The sequence below is a fragment of the Thunnus maccoyii genome, chromosome 12 (assembly GCF_910596095.1).
Source record: "Thunnus maccoyii chromosome 12, fThuMac1.1, whole genome shotgun sequence".
In the NCBI taxonomy this organism is placed as follows: Eukaryota; Metazoa; Chordata; class Actinopteri; order Scombriformes; family Scombridae; genus Thunnus; species Thunnus maccoyii.
This window is the reverse complement of record NC_056544.1, coordinates 13792317-13810376: the sequence shown is the minus strand read 5'-3', so window position 1 is coordinate 13810376 and position 18060 is coordinate 13792317. Positions and strand designations below refer to the sequence as shown.

Sequence of the window (18060 nt, the reverse complement as noted above, 5' to 3'; positions counted from 1 at the left end):
TAGACTTTTTGTTTTTGAACAGACTGTAAACCCCAGTAAAAACCTGATTGAAACACTCTGGAGTAGTTACTGCTGTTTGTTTGCTGATTGTTGGGTTTCCTCTGTTTTCCTGTTTTCTAATAAAAAATAACGCGTAAATGATATATTAGATTTGTGAAAAGTACACTCGTGTTCGAGAATTTTTTCCTCATTTATTTTTGCTGTATTTTGTTGTTTTTGTGACACTGTTTCCATGGAAGCAAAGGCGGGTGTTTCCGGTGGATTATCCAATGAGCTTTTCCTGTTTGGAAGCGTGATATTTGATTGGCTCCAGGGGACTTCCTCAAACCACCTGCTCGGCTGACTCTCGAAGCCCGCCGTTTACAAAAAACTGCTAAACGATTAAGTGAAATAAAAGCAATAAAGTCTTCTTTCAAGCAACACTAAACTTGCTTATGGCGTCGAGGTTGTGCTAACGTCAACGGAATAAAGTCGTTCAAAATTGCGACGACAAGCCTGCTATTTCAGAACCAAACAGCACGGCAGTTTGTTGTTTGTAGCAGATAGCTAGCCAGCTAGCTAGCCGGATAACGCAGGGGAGGTAACGTTACCTTGTCAACTGTCGTCAACTAACCGCTGTGGCCATTATCTGTCCTAGCAGCTTCTTTGTTTCGACTTGAGGTGAGTTCCATTTCTTATTTTTTCTCATTCCTTTGATCCAAACGTTTGTAACGCAGCAAATCAAATCTTATCTATAAATCATTATTCTCAAAATGCCCCAGTAAGCTGAAGATTAGCATACACTATCATACTGCTGCAATCCATTAATTCTCTCTTCATGGGTCACTTATTGCCAACCCCAGCTGGATAACCTAAAGCAATGTCGCTGTCGACTGAGGCTCGTTTTGGAGCAAGCGTCAGAGGTAAAGGAGCAACTATTTGTGTGGTACCCGATCTCTCCTCTGATCTCCTGGAGGATGACTTCGACCTGAATAAGTCCTACCCAAGTGCTCAAAGACCACTGCACAAGAAGAGCCTTTTGGCATTGCAACGTCGTTATTATCCTGGTTCCTTGACAAGTGAGTATGACCACGCAAGACAAGCTGCTCTTTAGGTTGTAGTTGTAAGTAGAGCTGAAATGGCTGAAATCTGCTGGACCCAACTTCTTCAAATGTGAAGATTTGCAGTTTTTCTTTGTCTATCTTAATCAATAATGAAAATAATTTTTAATTGTAATTGTGGAAAACTTTATATATATATTTTAAAGATATGCATCACCAATTTTCTTTTACAGGTGAACATTTGGATGTTTGCAATTCTGTCGCAACCAGAAACCACCAAATCTCCAGCTTGCATCCTTGCTCTCACATTTCTGTTGACACCCTGCCACACCCATCCACAATGTCAGAGACAGAGGAAAGCCTGTTCAGTCAGCTTGTCTCTGGAGATTTTGGGCTGTCGGTATCTCCATCTGTCCTCAACCCAAACAAAGTCATTCTTACCGTAGAGCACAAAAGCAGAGAGGTACTGTATGTGTTTCTTGATATGACCAATGTGGGCTGAGCTGCATTAGGCAAACTGTACTGCAACTAGAGTGCACTGTAAGTGTCTTTTTATGTTTGTTTTTTTTCTTCAGATTTTGTCAGCCAATGAACAGGCCTGCAAACTGTTTGAGTGCACCGCTAATGAGTTGAGAGGAAAAAAGCTGTCATGTGTCTTGAAGAAAACCACTCAGGTCTTGGAAGAGGCATTGGATGAAGACTTTCTATTAGTGGATGGAACTCTTGCAGCTGTGTCTGGAAAAGTGGTATGAAAACTTAAAAAAAAAAACAACTTAAAATTGCTATGCAGATGCTTGCATTGAAGAATCTTAATATGATTATCTTGAACCACTGTTCAATCAAGTGTGTTTATTCCCTACACTGCCAGTTTCCAGAATGTGTTTTTATATGTTTAAGTTTTGTGTCTTTAATGTGCTACTCTTACTGTAGGTGGATGTTGTGACATTGTCTGGAGAGGCACCAGTGTCAGTGTGTACCCACAGACTGTCACAAAAAGGAGAACACTGGCTTGTCATGATTGAGAATGTGGAAAGGCTTTCAGCTTTTGTGTCCTTCTCACAAGATGTAAGTGCGGGATTTACCAGCCTCATTAAGAGTGTGATTTTTCTTAACAGTATTTTCTCGTTTCCTCTTTTTTAAAAGAATAACTACAATGTTTTTGCATTACTCTGATCTCACCTTCAATTATGTACTACTGGGTAAAATATAACCAGTGTTAACCTATTAAAACTATTTTTGTTGCAACTTTTCTGATGTAATTTCTAGGGCAGTATCCTAACCTGTGACTTGGCATTTGCTCATCTCCATGGATACCACCATCCCGAGGAATTAAAAGGGGTGTCTGTTAAGGAGCTAATCCCCTCTTTACAAATCCCCCTCCACAGTCATGCATTGCCCAAAGTAAGCACACTTTACAACCAAAACTGTCCCACTCAGCTGAGGAAAGCTTCCTTTCATAAGCTCTGCTTTCATGTTTCTGTTTACCAGTGTGCTTCTTAGACACTTATGTAGCATACAGAAAAGAATATATATGCCACAACATTTTTAAGCTCAACTATTTCTTTAAGTATGTCATATCTGACTTTGCTTTCTTTTCTTCTCTCAGATGCTGAGGGTTCAGAGAGTGTGCGGTAAAAGCAGAGGGGATGCATCAGTCCCGCTGTGTATTAAACTTCAGGGGTCAGTACTGTGTGGAAGACCCCAACAGCACAACAATGAGTCTGGACACACCTGCTCAACAGAGAGTCTCAAAAGAACAGATGAACAGGACAAGCAGCCATGCTCTCCTCTCACCTCCCCTGTTTGCAAGACACACTGTGAGCAACCTGCTGGAATAGAGGCATCCTCTGGTAATGTGTTTAGTTTGATGTCTTGTTTTTGAAGACTAGGCTGACACCTAAAGCTAGGTCACAAAGGGATTAAAAAGACACCCAGTATTATTCTGGAGAAACTGGTGTATGCTTGGGTAGGATAACTGTCTATGTTATCCTACCCAAGCACTTTAACATGAAAAATATACAGAGGGTAGGCAAAATAATGTAAAACCCTGATGGAAAATGACTCAAAATTGAAGTAACTGACAAGGATTGCTAAAAGGCTTGGTTGTTTTAAGTTGAATGCCAGCTACTAAAGTTTAGTTTCACAAGAAATGGTCCCCAATTGTGCTAATATATGCTAAAAACCTAGAAACTGTGTCTAAAGACTCCAGACATTATGTATTTGGACAGTTACACATTTTTTGCTCTTTAGGCTCTGTGCTTCAGCACATTCTATTTGAAATAAAATAATGGATAATACATTAAAGTGCCAAGTCTCAGCTTTAGGTTTAGGTTTATATCAATATTGAAAGAACTGTGTGGGAGATATAACCCTTTTAACACATAGTGCCCAAATTAAAGCTGAGACTTGGCACTTTAATGTAGTATCCATTGTTTTATTTCAAATTGCCTGTGCTGAGACACAGAGCCTGAAGAACAAAAAAATGTGTAACTGTCTAAATATTTACTGTCTGGACTGTACACAAAAGAAGCTGACAAATGTTTATTAATGTCCTTTTCCATTAAGTGTTTTATGGCTATACTTTTGTTGTCAGTAGTATCCTCAAATTAATTTGAAATTTTCTTGATGAACCTATCCAATATGCAGAAAAATCAGTATGGGGGAAACACTGCTTTGAAAAGTGAGACATTGTTTTCCCAATCATGTTGTTGAGTAGAAGAGAGCCGATTAACTGTTTTGTTTATTATCAACGTGTGTCTTGACTCTCACAGACATCAAGATGGGCAGTAGCGTCCTCTCCCCCAGCCCTGCACTGGAGTACTCTGGAACAGTTTGGGTTTTTGCCCCTTTGGGTGGTCTCCTCCTGCTCCGACCTGATGGTTCAATCTACAGCATCCACAACCAAATGGCTCTCAGGCTGTTTGGCTACTGCAAGGACGAGCTGCTGGGAAAGGTTAGCCAACACGACCAGCTGAACAAGGCTGTTAGAATTCATGTCCATGCCAACCCTCATTTCTCACTGTGGCTTTGCAATCAACAGAGTGTCACTTTCCTGATGCCTGGTTTCTATGGATGGATGTCTGACTCAGACAGAAAGACCAGACCCTTCCCTGATTCTCAAGTAAAGGCTGGTAAAAGCACAGCTTCATCCAAAATATCAGGGAAATCAGGTCAGTGTTTGAATGTATTTGTGATGTGCTGCAGATAGCTGTGTTTCACAAAACTACTAGCTATGATAAGTCAAATCTGTTGTGTCTTTGGTTAAAAAAAACATGGATATATATATGATATAAAAATATATGATGTGATCATATCTGTCCAACAGACATTTTTTTGTGTTTTTTCCCATATGCAAGCCACAATGGTTTCGTTTTATGCCAATGCTCCTACTCTGTTCTTTTACTATGAATTTATTACTGTTAGTGTTCCTAATTTGTCTTGTCTTGCAGTACTATTTGTCTGCCCCATGTGTGATTTATTCGTTTCCTTCTTTATCTCATCGTCCAAGACCCTTCCTCACTGGTAGCTGGAGATATGGTCATGGTGCACCAGGCCGTCCTGGGAAGAACCCCAACAGGGAGAGGCAGGATCTTTACCGGAACAAGCACCAGGCTGGAGAAACAAGGCAGTGCTCTGTCTACTCTTTCTCCTCCCGCTGTCACCTCCACACGTGTGGTTGTGTAAGTCCACGTGTGCTCAAGAGCTCAATGACTTCATATACCAAAAGGATGATGAATTTATTCAATATGACAGTCTTTAAAGTGGACAAAAAGGTATATGCCAGCTGACAGTAGAATTAATAGTAGACCAAAAGAGCAGACTGCATGTGTAATTCTGGAAATACAGCAACTTTATGGTCAAACCTGGTACCCTCTCTGTGTCTCTAACAAGCCAACTGAGACACTAAGTATATCTTTAAATCAAATCTTTGCCTTATCAACTAAGATCTGTTTATCTTTGTCTTTCTTTATAAAAGTCTGGATCAGAATTGTTTGGATGTTGGAATTCAAGATCAAATTGGTTTCAGCAATTTTGGTTCAGTCTTTTATCACACAATCAGATCAAAGGATCCTGATTGTGTTACAGGAAGGTGAAGATTTCACATCTGTACTATATAATATTATTAAAGGGCCTCTCCTTTGCCACCTGTTGGACAAATAATGTCAAAGCATGTTTGGTCATAAAAGACTGATTTACAGTATATCGTCCAATTTTCAGGTTTGGTGAAGGAGATGAATGAGAGACACAGATGGCTTAAGATAAAGTGTTTGTAAAGGAATTACTATGGCATTGCTGTAGTGTTGTTTATGTCAGTTAATGCGCTACCAAGAGAATCTAATACTCCCCTAGTATTCCACAGTTTTAATAATGTAGTTCTTGCAGTTACATAAATCATAACAAAGTTCCTCAAACAGTTATGTAATAAATTATTGGTTAATAACCCTCGTTATCTTTAATCATATTGACAACACAAAAAGGTTTTTTAACAGTCTTGAGGTTTTATTAAAGCTGATCAAGACCCAGCAGCCTTGAGGCACAGACACACATCAACCTGTGTGCCTCAGGGAAACACTGTCTGCTTTAAAAAAAAAAAAAAAAAAAAAAAGCTCATACAACTTCATATTGGCTTGTTAACAAGTACTATATTTAATGATTTTAGTACTTTGTGCATAAGAAATTATAATTAAATGTGAAATTCAAGATAGTTTATTGGCTGTTGAATATATTTTTACTCCCCCGCAAGGCAATCATAATGTGCAGCAGCATCTGTTAAGGGTTTAAAACATTATTTATGTAAGTTACCTGGTTGTAGTCTCTACTGCCATCTTCTTGTTTGAACTTTTTTGGCATGAGAATAATTGTATTAAACCCAACCATTGTTTCCACAGGGCTGATGACACTACGGAGCTGATGGAGGAAGCAGCCCAGGTAGCTCCCTGCAGCAGCCACTTGGACAGTGCAGATAACACCCAGGCTCTCCTTAAGACATTTGCCTGGGTGGAACCTCCAGGCGAAGACACCTGCTGCCTGGCTCCCACTGAACTACCACACCATATCCAGGAACAGCAGCTTGGCAGTGAGGTTGAGAAAAATAATCATCCGGTTATTGAGGTTATCTCAGGTATGATGAGGATAAATTGTTGTGACATATATGTTTTTCTTTACATTAGTTTGTCTGTAGTTCTTCTCTACAAATCAGAAATTGACCAGAACTGTAGTAAATACTCCACAGAAAAAAATCTACTACAATATCTGAAGAAAATTCAAAGAACATTCTAAATAACTCGCTATGTGTAAAAATTTCATACTGTGTGTAGTGAGTTTATGTATACGGAGGGTGATTGTGTAATTTGAGCAGTCTGTATTGAGCGTTTTCCACAGTGTGTTCTTTTTTCCCCTCTTTAGACACTCCCACTCAGAACGGACATGCTGTCGTCAGGGTGGGTGGCACCTCCCCAGATGTAGGCAAAGACCACCGCTCATGTGCCTCTATCCTCCAAGATTCCAGCTTTGAGGTCATCTCAATGGAGAGCAGGTGAGAGGAGAGGCTGCCACTGTCACATTTTCTCCACCCCAGATTTAGCAGTAATAAAATATCTTACTGACTTTTTTAGGATTTATTCATCATCCTATCTCGTATGTAATTGTTAATACAACTCATCTGTTACTGTAAGTCAGTGGCCAAGGCAAAAAGCCAAGGAGATATTAATTGTTTCATGTACTTTCAATTTTCAAGTATTTTTTGATCTAGTGTTGAATTCCGTGTCCTTGAAAAAGATCATAGAAGGTATTAAAAAGTCTTTCATTTCCAAAGTCTTATTTAATTTCTCAAAAGTCTTAAATTTCATTACAAAAGTCAAGCATTTTTCTTGTTTGTGATAGGCAGTAACATTAGTTATAGTATCCCTAACATAAAGAAGCAGTAAGGAGTCTGCATCAATTTATAATTATGTATTATATTATAATTATAAAATTTATAAACGCAACACAACACCCCATTACCTGGTGCCTGCATACCGTGAAAAAGTCCATTTTAATTATTATTGTTAAATAATCAGATGTCAGATTTCCCTTTGTTAAAATAATTTCATCTGGATATGTTAAATCTGGAAAGATTTGCCAGTCTAGTGCCATATGTTGTTGGTCTTTGTAATCAGTTGATTAAAACTCAATTTCTCAGGTCTTCCTCTGGATTCTGTGAAAAGTTTGCCGGCCACGGTGGTTCTGGTCCATGCCAGGCAGAGGACTCTCATTCAGCACATGTAGTCAACTCAGCCAGCTGTTTCCTGGACCTCAACAGCAATGGTGATCTAGTGACCCGAGCCCTGGCCGACCTAGATCTGAGTGGTAGTATAGAGCTCCTCAGTGGCAGAGGGTACAGTGACGATAACCAACACTCCATGACATCCTGTGATACAGCCGAGCTCCTGCGTACACCATCCCCATGCGTGGTAGGGTCTGACCAGGAAACAGAGCCTGTCGAGACCGGCGACGCTGATGTAGAGGCCAGAAACGGCTCAACTGAAGAGCATCTGGAAAAGGACCAAGATAAGCCGGATCAGTGGACAGCTCTCTCTTCAATTCATAGAGGAAAGAGCCAGGAATTCTGTATGCAAATTAACGGTGCGATTCAGTCACTGACAGACATTCCTGCTACGTCTACTCCGAAGAAACAGAAGGTAAATGGACACGACCTGTCCTCAGATTCTACACAGATACTGGAGGGGCAATACGAAGGAAGTGGGTACCACAGAGATGGCACGAGAGTAGGTTGGTATTAAAAGTGTTCACTGTTATTCTAATTCCCTGATAAAAATCAACAATTGTTATATAAAGCAACAAGACTTCATTTTATTTTTTTATCTCTTCAGATGTGCAGTGTGATGTGTGCAGGACTAGCCTTCCTGATGGAAGCTCTATGTTCTGTGTGTGGATAAGCAGGCCTGGTCAGCAGGGGACACTGTTGCAAACAGATGCATCACTGCCCAACGAATCAGGAGCCAGTCTAGGAGAGGTCAGTGGCTGTAAAGCTCTTTAGTAGTAAGTTAGTTTAGCACATGATATTTCCTCATCTAAACATAAACATTACTACTAATCTACTAATCTCCAGCTTTCAGAGTTTTATTTTATAATTTAATTCCCTTTAGTAGTATGTAGCAGTGTATGTACATATGAAGTGTATATTCATCTGCCTGTTCATTCATCCTTTCCTCAGAGGATTGGAGAGGCCAGCCATGGGGAGGCATTGCGCTCCACCATGGACTTGGATCACTCTCGAGCCTGTGATGGGCAGTTTGAAGAAGAGTACCAGCCACTTAAAGCTGTTGGTAAAGGAGCCTTTGGTTTTGTCTGGAAGGCAGTAAGGCGCTGTGATGGACAAGAAGTAAGAAAACACTTTATCAGTGCAGAAACATACCATTCCCATATATACAGTGTGTAGCAATTTTTAGTTATTTGAGATGAATTTTGTAAAATTGTGATGATATGGTCTCTTTACCAAATTGCTGAAATTTGTAGGTGGTAGTGAAGTTTATTAGCAAGTCCAGGATAGTGAGTGACTGCTGGGTAGATGACCCCATGTTGGGAAGAGTCAGCCAGGAGATTGCCATACTGACACGAGTGCAGCACCACAACATTGTCAAGGTAACTTCACATCAGAGCACTTCATTTACAAGGTTTTACAAATTGTCATCAACAATGTTAAACGTCTTTGCTCTACAATTATACGTGTGTGTGTGTGTGTGTGTGTGTGTGTGTGTGTGTGTGTGTGTGTGTGTGTGTGTGTGTGTGTGTGTGTGTGTGTGTGTGTGTGTGTGTGTGTGTGTCACTAGGTGCTGGAGGTGTTTGAGAATGGTTATTACTTCCAGATGGTGATGGAGAGACATGGAGATGGTTTGGACCTTTTTGAATTCATAGACATGCAGCCAAGGCTGGATGAGCCGCTGGCCAGCTACATCTTTAGACAGGTATGTAAAAGGATAGTTAAAGGGTTTTAAGATGGTATCATCTGACGGGGGAGTGGTTATTTGTTACTTTGTAAAACTGGAGGCTCTCTCTCTTTTCCAGCTGGTAGCAGCTGTCTTCTATCTGAGGACTAAAAACATCCTTCACAGGGACATAAAAGATGAGAACATCATCATTGACAAGTGTTTCCACATCCGGCTGATAGACTTTGGCTCTGCCGCCATGATGGCTCCAGGGAAGCTCTTTTACAATTTCTGTGGCACTCTTGAGTACTGCTCCCCGGAAGTGCTTCAAGGAAATCCGTATGTACATAATACCTGAGAATCACAAGTGATGTTTGCTCCTTTATATTTAGCAACAGCCCCGTTTTATTGACAGTGTAGGTTAAAGAGGAAATTACTCACTCACTCAAAGCATTAAACCTGCACTGTCTTCCAGTCCTGTATGACTTTTATGACCTACTAACCTTTACAATGTACAGTTAAACTATATGTAGCCTCAATGATACACCAATCATAAAACCATTCACAGAGAATAACTAAAGCAATGAATACAATTTTGCCATGTTTTCTTTTTGCCAGGTAGGAGCTTGTTTTGATAATTGTGTATAATAAATGTGTGTCTTTGTTTCTCTTCTGTAGCTATGAGGGTCCAGAGCTGGAGATGTGGTCTCTGGGGGTTTTGCTCTACACTCTGCTATTCAGTGAGAACCCCTTCTGTGGTGTGGAGGAGATCCTGCATGCCAAACTCAAGCCCCCGTTCCCCCTCTCTCCAGGTATACTGCTGTTATTTGCTGTTGGCTGCAAAATAGTTTATATTTCATATTGTCATTGGCTACCACAGAAAATGACCATTTCTGTTTCCAAACACATTTTTTTCTCTCTCTATGTACACCCTCAGAGCTGAATGGTGTGCTATGTGGGCTGCTGCACCCTGATCCCACCCAAAGGATGACGCTGGACCAGCTGCTGCTGCAGTCCTGGATCAGCCAGCAGATTTCCCTGACAGAGTACACTTGGAAAGAGGTGGTCCCTGCAACTCAGAGCTATTGTGAGTTCACTTTAACTAAAGGGTTAGACCAACAATAGCCAGCCATGTTTTCCACTTCAGTTGTAATGAGGTTCCACCTGTGAACCCTGCAATGAAATATTAGTTTCATTATTCGTTTAATTTGCAATGATTTGTTAATTAATTTGTTGACATCCAATTCATGAGCTCAGGACCTTCTCTTCTTTAACAGGCTCTCCACAGCAAGAGTCCAGTCCAAAAGTGTACGTCGGGCAAGGCTTGTTCCCAGATCAGGGTGATGAGACTCTTCCTGATGATGATGATGAGGAAGACGAGGATGAGAGGTTGTCAATGGTGGCCCTGGAAACAGAGCTCCAGAAGTACCTCCGTGATGATTAAAGACTGAATGGAAACTAAGAGGAGCCCAACCGTCTTTCCAATTTTTAGTCTGCAGCATTTCTAAGAGGACACAAAGTGCAAAATAAGAAAAGGGAAGCTTGTTTTAGTCCATGGCAATAACTAAACACTAGTTTGTCTAGTCTAAGTCTTCTGGAGACAACTAGATTTCTGCTTTTATGAAGTGTAAGGTGCCTTGCTACAATGTATAATGAATATATTTGCCAAGCTGTTGGGTTGGTCAAATGTGCTGGTTGACACATTTGTGATTGCAACAAAGGAAGTCAAAACCTCATAATGTAGCAGCAGTTTTTTGCTTTTTTATTTAATCTATTGTATTTATTCTTTGAAGTTTGCGAGATCTGAAACATTAAAATCATAATAAGAGTACACAGGGATCCAGCTTTGCCACCAAAATCCTACCAAGTGACCACAACGTTGAGTTGTTTACCTCACAGAAACCATGTAGAGAACTTTGCAGTTGACAGGAATAGTTTTCTTGATCCAGCTTTTTTTAAATGATTTTAACATTGAATGTTTTAATTAAAATTGTAAGTATATTTACAATATTTTATCTATTTATTTTATACATTAATAAATATTTTACCACAAACGCTTTATTTTTTCTGTGTAATAATTGAGGAATTGATTGTTAACAAGGACTGGAGGAAGTTTTTACTTCTCCTGAAAGCCTTCTTCATTATATCATTTTTATATAGTGAGTGAACACTAAATGATGGCACTATAATTTTTATTACATTGCTTTTTCCGAACAAGGTGACAACAAGTGACTAACTTGGACATCTAGTAAAAAAACATGCAGCTGCTCGACCTGAGTGTATTCTAACTGCAGATTTCCAAAACAAGACATTTTGAGAGTAAGTTGGTGTTGCAAATAGTTTATTTGATCTCATGAGAAGTTGACTACAAAATGCTAAAGATGACAATAAAGTCTAAAGCTTATTTCCAGGTAAATTCACCATACAAATTTCAGGTATACTGATATAAATAAGGTGATGGATTTATAGATGGGCAATAAGCAATTTTGCGTTTTTCAGCCGATTATAACTGAAGACAAGAAGATGAACCCAGGTATTTGGAGGACTTGAGTATTTTATACTGTATATATAAAGTTCTATATATGAGCACGTTATACTGTATGTATACGGCATAAAGTACACTATATATACAGTCATCCTCAAAACTTGAATCCGTCTACTCATTCCAGTCAGCTTTAAAATGCTTGAAATTTCACAAAAAACACGAACCAAGCTTAACAGATTACAGTAGTCTGAAAATCAGAAAAAATCCTCTAAATACTACTGTGGCTATTATTATGAGCCAAATACCGTATTTTATATTACATACATTATATATTGGAAACAGCTGAACAGAAATCATTCAAATGTCTGATAGAACTTTTGCTGCACGCTCTGCAGGGGCCGTTTTCGTCAAGCAAGTAGCGGAACTATTGTTCTCAAACCCTGTTTATAGACGGAAATATATCGTCGACGGACAAGCATGGGCACCACTAGTGCTGTACGTCAGGTGAAACTGAATGCTACAAAACACAACAGTTTTAATATTTTCTTCAAATGTATTTGTTTGCAGTTGTAAGACTTTTTTATTTAATGAACCTCTTACTTCAAAAATGTCGTAGAAACTACAGCCGAGGTTTTACCGCTATAACCTTGATGTTTGCTTACTCAGGCTAATGATACTAGAGTTGGTTTATTAGCGTCTCTAACTGATAACTTCTCTTCTATAATTGCTCTACAGTGACCTTTTACTGTTCAGCACTGAGCAACAACAGGGACATGAATTAGGGACACAACTGCTGTTTATATTAATAGATATGATGTCTGTTCCACAGGTTCTTCGGTGGACTGTGAGAAATGCCACCTCCTCTGTATGCAGTCCACTTCAGTTTGGGAGATGGTCCCTGCAGCCACTGTGCATCCGGTGTAGATTGTTCTGTTCCTCCAGCAGCAGTCTGCCATCAGGACAACACAGCCATGAAGCAGCTCCTCTGTGGAGGAAGACAGTCACAGAGCTGTCCCTACGCTCTTTAGCTGATATGGGATTCACAGACACTCAGGCAGAACAGATATATGAATCTGTGTCCAAAGCCAGAGGGGGAAGTGCTGCCAAACATGCTCTGTCAAGTCTCACAGCTCTGTTTGTTTTGGGCCTCAACCCTTCCAGTGTGCTGAAGATACTGGAGAAATGTCCTGAACTTTACACTGTCAAGGAATCACAGCTTCAGCAGCGCATAGGCAACCTGCGGAAACTAGGTTTAGTTGAAGGTGAGATCATGGTGTTTGTGTAGCAGTATATCAGTATATTATTCAGGGAATGCATGATGTTAAAGCAGTACATATTGGATGATCTGTATAAATATTACAGAATTATTTTCCCCTATATCTCCCCACAGGAAGTCTTCAGAGAGTGGTGGCCCATTACCCTCAGATCCTGACTGCGCCTGTGAAGACAATAAAAAGTGTGGTGGTGTTCCTCAGAGAGAAGTGCCTGTTTACAGCTCAGCAGGTCACGGACATCCTCAGAGATAGTCCAGCCATAGTGCAAGAGAACCTGGCTCAGCTGGAGTACAAGTTTCAGGTCAGCATTTAAACCGAATGAGACAGTTGGCACTGATGTTTTCATTGGGAAAGAGTGTTTTACAGACATATTTCAATGAGACCTCAAGGAAATTGAAATGAGTCATTGATTCATTCATTTGTAGATCAACAGAAAATTAGCAAACAATTTCATAAGTCGGTAATCAAAAACAATATTTACTAGTTTGAGCTCCTCAGATGTGAGTTTGCTGCTTTTCTTTGTGTTTTGGGCTGTTTGACAGACAAAACAATTTTAAGATGTTACCTTGGGCTCTGGGAAACTGATGAGCATTTTTAGTATTTCCTTAGATGTTTATAGAGTAAACAAATGATGACTCAAAAATACAATCAATATGGATCAATTTATTAAGAATTAACAAGAAAATTAATAAATAGTTTCTGGCCTAATTGAAATACACAATTCTGTTGAACTTGCCATTTTGAGGCAGGCTACAGTGACAATGGTCAGTGCTGTTCTAATGGTAGACAGCAGATTTATTGACTTCCTCAAAACTTGACCACACATCATAGTCAAACAGCCACAGTAGCTGTAAAAGTCAACAAGCTTGTAGAAGGCTTTCTGGTCACATTGACTGTGTCCCAGTTCCAAGTAGATACCAACTGTATACGGAAGTTATTATACTAATTTTAATAGTATACTGTTATGGGTTTTCTTCCATTCACGTACAAGAAATCAATGTACCTAACCACTTTGTACAGGAAATGACAGAAGACTTGCACAAAAGTATGCTAATCAGACTGCAACTTTGGAATGTCACAATCCATTAAACTTAAAAAAAACAAAAAACAGACAGGAAAATGTGTTTCCAATGTTTCAGTAGTTGTTTTTTCCCCTGAACTGTTGCATGATCCCCCCCCAATGTGTTTATATTTTTTCCCACTGTGAGCAACTATCCCATTTCCTTTGTTCATTGAAATCCGGGACAATAGTGTACATGAACAGCACACTCAAAATCAAGTGTGTTTAGTATGCATGCTGACTTTTTTGTGTTGACTTTATTTAGTCACTTTTCCGGTGTGAACATCTCATGGTCAACACCTGCTTAGAAGTTGTGTGTGGTATGGAGGAGGGACACAGCTGTAGTACTCCCTCTGGTGGCCATAATTGAACTCCACGGCTCTAGGGCAATAGTTGCTGTGAATACACTACAGCATTGTGTTATCTGTGGTATGACTTGGCCACAGAATAGAACAAAGACATTCATTCATTTCAGGTTATGGGATAATTTTATTGAGCTGATCCAGCAGCCACCTGATTAGTTCAGATAATAATCTGAAATATATTGTGTCCAGAGACTGTTATGTCATATCTGCTGAGTTATCTTTTATTGTCTATTTGTAAGTATACTGTATTTGCATCTTATATTGTAATGAAATATTTGTCCATATCTTTGTTTTTGTCATTCTAAACTGACTTGTTTTTCTTGTTTGTCGCTTGTAACAACATATATTCATCCATCTCTCCACAGTACGTCTACTTCAGAATGGGTATCAAACAGACGGAGATGGTGAAGTCCAGGTTATTCCGTTTCACTCTGGACGAGGTGCGCTGTCGACACAGTTTTCTGGAGCGCAGGGGCTTGTACCAAACCCCAGACAAGAAAGGACAGACGGCCATCATCAACCCCAAACTGGACAGCATCCTTAACATTGACCAGGACACTTTCCTCACGGATGTTGCCAAGGCGTCAGCGGAGGAGTATGATGTGTTTCAGAGACTGATGGCAAGAGAATGGCGGGAACAGGAGCAGCAGGAGCAGCATGGCAACATCGAAGTCGACAGTGATGATGAGGAAGAAGAGGATGACGAAGAGGAAGAGGAGACTGGAGGCAAGAGTGGCTACAGGAAGAGAAGAAAGAAATGACAGTGAGGGAAAGGACTGAGAGAACTGAAAATAAATTAGGGGGGAAATTACATGATTATAGAAATGACAAAGGCATCGATTATTCTAAGCTTTGTGTGTAGGAACCATAGAGGATTTTTATCTAAAACACACATGGAAACATAATTGTTGCCTGGTTTGTCCCCTCATGAACGTAGCCATGATAGCTACAGACTGAGTGAACCTTCTGGTCCTGAAGTTGATTTCTGTGTTTGTGTAAGTGGCCTCATGCGGATGTGAGATGCAGTGACGTCAATCAATGTTGGGTAAGGCTAATAGATGACAACTCCGTACTGATGAGTTACAACTGTCATGTTTGAACATAGTGAATAATGTATCCCATATATTTGCTTAACTGTCAAAAAATACTTTTCCTTGAAGTGACCTCATAAATAAGTAATTTCAGAAGCTCGACTGTCTTGATGCTTGATGCACTGAAATTAAAAGGAAATGTGAAACTAATCAATGTAGTCTAGATGGTTTTCAAATGAATTCTTACAACAAAGCCCGATTTCAAACATCGAAGGTAGTTGATATCGGAAAAGCAACAGCATGAGGAGCAGCTGAGGGGACGGAAGCTCCACCCTGTTACTATGTGACGGCCAAGTGGCTGTAGCTTTTTGCATCCCTATATCATCCGTGTGAGTCAACAAAGAGTACATCAGATAAGACCAGCGAGTGACTCAAGTTGAACAAAACACCCATCGATTCACAGAAACATTAAGCCTAATGGATGTAAGACACAGACAGGTTTTTCTGCTCTGGACATCAGGTAAGAAAACTCACCTTTGGTCAATCAATAATTCGTCAATAGGTGTGTCTAAGCAAAGTTTAAACTGAACCAAGTGATTTTTTTTTTGTGTTTTTGTCCCGGGTGTTTGACCGCAGAACATGAAATCTATTCATGTGCATGAAGGGGATATTCGTGGTGTTCCTTTGAAAAAATAATCAAAAAATAAATTCTTGATGCACCACCAGATACCTTAAAGTCACAATTTATGAATTAAGAATGTAGGGATTGTTTCATCCAATCAGCAACTTAAGTCAGGTGTAATGTTTATGTTTTGTTATTTTTCTCACATTGAGTTATTCATTTCCAGTTTTCTCAATTTGCATTGATTTGCATTTGTTTTCCTTTGCAACATAACACTCATGGTGCAGAGTATATTATTTTTTGCTGTTCATATTTGACATTGATCTGGACTGAATTCATCTCAACTGTACTGTAAAATGCCTTAAGAAGGCCTTTCCAAAAGTCTCATAAATGTAATTTTGATCAAGACTGAATCAGCTAAAGCAGAGTTTGATAAAGTTATACAGTACATTTGTCCAGCCTGCAATACATCAAGATGATGCATACAGTAGGTTATATGAAAATATTGTTTACAGTCCATAGTTCATAATGTAGATTTACTGCTTTTATGCTTCCTCCTGTGAAGACCCATGTTTGCTCATAGCTATAAATAGGTCACAATACCTTGCAGCTTATATAAAATAGTCCCTCACTCAACTTATATCCTATACTGCATATTTGTATGCATTTACATGCATAATGTGGTCCACTGTGGACCACTTGGTAATTTACGGCTGTGTTTTCATCCACAGGAATCTGCTGGAGGAAGTAGTCTACCCCATAAAACACACATCAGTCAGAGCATCTATGTCTCCATCACACTTCAAAGACACCATGATATCATCATTTCTAATTTCAAACCTCACACAGGATTGGGTCGAGAGCCTGCGGAGGTGGCACCTAGAATTATTTTTCATCCCTACCACTGTGGTCACACTTGCCACCCTACTAGCCAACCCTGTTCTCCTGATATGCATCTTTGCGTCCCGTGCCCTGCGTCAGGAGACGCGTTACCTGCTGGTGGCCAACACTCTGACAGCAGACATGCTCTTCCTCATCCTCAACCTAGCCACAGTGATTTGTAACGCTGTGAAAGCTGAGGTACCCTGGCTAGTTTGTGAGCTGATCACAGCTGTCACTGTCGCTGCTTACTGCTGTGCCATCCTCACCGTCACCCTCATGGTGGTCGACACCTACGCTGCAGTTCGCTGGCCACTCCGTTACCATGACTTTCTTCCACCTGCCCGCACCCACTGCATCCTGGTGGGGGTGTGGGTGCTGTCAGCCATATACCCGTTCACCCTGGTGATCTTAATGGAGGTGGGGAGGGGAGATCCCCACGAAACGGTGGCTGTGTGTCTAGCCCTCATCTCCCTCGGCTTCATTCAGATCGAGGACATGATAGGGATTCACGTCTACTTCTTTGTAGCAGCAATCATTTGCACCTTGCTCATTTTTTACTGCTACATTCGGCTCTACATGGTGACGAGGGCCCATGGTATCTGGCAGAGGCGCTTCTCCAGAGCCCGGGTCACGCTGCTGGCCCACGGGGTTCTGCTCCTACTCTACTTTGCCCCCGGCTTTGTTTTCACCCTGGAGCTCTTCCTGTTCCAGGACACAGACATAAGTCAAGATGTCCGTGTGTGGGTCAGCACAGTCAATATGTGTGTTTTTATGTTGCTGCCCAGGGCGTTTGCTCCGTACCTGTATGGGCTGAGGTATAGGGAAATCTCTGATACTCTAGTGCAGCTCCTGCATTGGCACAGGAGACTCAGCCAGACCACAGTGTCATAAATGATTCTTCAGAACTATCCAGGATACATACTCATACAATTATTCCAATGAATTTCCTGTTACCATTAACTTCAATGTATCTATGCCTCCTGTGAGACATTAGGCCACAATGCTGCCTTCATTGTTCCCTGTCTTTGATGTTTTGAGCCTCCCCCCAAGTTGCCCACCAACAAACAAGATGTACCGTCCAGGATTTTTGAAATGCTGAGAGTCCAGATTCCACCCTGTGCAACCCCCATCCCCCTAAGTAATTTTTGAGTAGCTACTAAAAAGTCTATGATTTTGTTTTCACATTTTCTGTATTTATTTGTTATTTTCTGTAAATTTCATGATTGTATAGATGCAGTTTTAAAAACTCTCCACAACACCAGGACTATAATTCTGATGGAGAAATACTACAGTGAAACAAAACAGTCAAATTTAAGAATAATGACTCTTGCTCAAAATAACATGTATCATAGCTGTTGTGAAATGTAAATGAA

General features: G+C 40.3%; 3 protein-coding genes across 6 annotated transcripts; all 3 read left to right on the top strand.

Annotated features, from left to right (window-relative positions):
• The first annotated feature begins 315 nt into the window (after positions 1–315).
• On the top strand, positions 316–10777 carry pask (PAS domain containing serine/threonine kinase). 2 transcript variants are annotated; one of them, XM_042428854.1, is made up of 21 exons: positions 316–660; positions 843–1058; positions 1274–1503; positions 1616–1786; positions 1971–2105; positions 2307–2441; positions 2647–2857; positions 3812–3993; positions 4081–4210; positions 4549–4720; positions 5930–6162; positions 6447–6576; positions 7222–7811; positions 7913–8055; positions 8257–8424; positions 8559–8684; positions 8873–9007; positions 9108–9307; positions 9647–9780; positions 9906–10055; positions 10246–10777. In XM_042428854.1, the coding sequence occupies exons 2-21, from the start codon at positions 860–862 to the stop codon at positions 10410–10412; spliced, it is 3741 nt and encodes a 1246-aa protein (XP_042284788.1). In that variant the 5' UTR covers positions 316–660; positions 843–859; the 3' UTR covers positions 10413–10777. The 2 variants fall into 2 exon arrangements, with proteins under 2 accessions (XP_042284788.1, XP_042284787.1); XM_042428853.1 differs by having other exon boundaries at positions 2647–2890.
• A 1083-nt stretch (positions 10778–11860) lies between these two features.
• mterf4 (mitochondrial transcription termination factor 4) lies at positions 11861–15393 on the top strand. Of its 3 annotated transcripts, none has more exons than XM_042428925.1 (4): positions 11861–11948; positions 12283–12715; positions 12844–13028; positions 14518–15393. In XM_042428925.1, the coding sequence occupies exons 1-4, from the start codon at positions 11931–11933 to the stop codon at positions 14911–14913; spliced, it is 1032 nt and encodes a 343-aa protein (XP_042284859.1). In that variant the 5' UTR covers positions 11861–11930; the 3' UTR covers positions 14914–15393. The 3 variants fall into 3 exon arrangements, with proteins under 3 accessions (XP_042284859.1, XP_042284858.1, XP_042284860.1); XM_042428924.1 differs by having other exon boundaries at positions 11861–11957; XM_042428926.1 differs by lacking the exon at positions 11861–11948 and adding an exon at positions 11990–12022.
• Positions 15394–15473: 80 nt separating this feature from the next.
• On the top strand, positions 15474–17996 carry LOC121908699 (probable G-protein coupled receptor 148). Its single transcript, XM_042428927.1, has 2 exons — positions 15474–15703; positions 16537–17996. The coding sequence occupies exon 2, from the start codon at positions 16592–16594 to the stop codon at positions 17576–17578; it is 987 nt and encodes a 328-aa protein (XP_042284861.1). The 5' UTR covers positions 15474–15703; positions 16537–16591; the 3' UTR covers positions 17579–17996.
• The last annotated feature ends 64 nt before the right edge of the window (positions 17997–18060 follow it).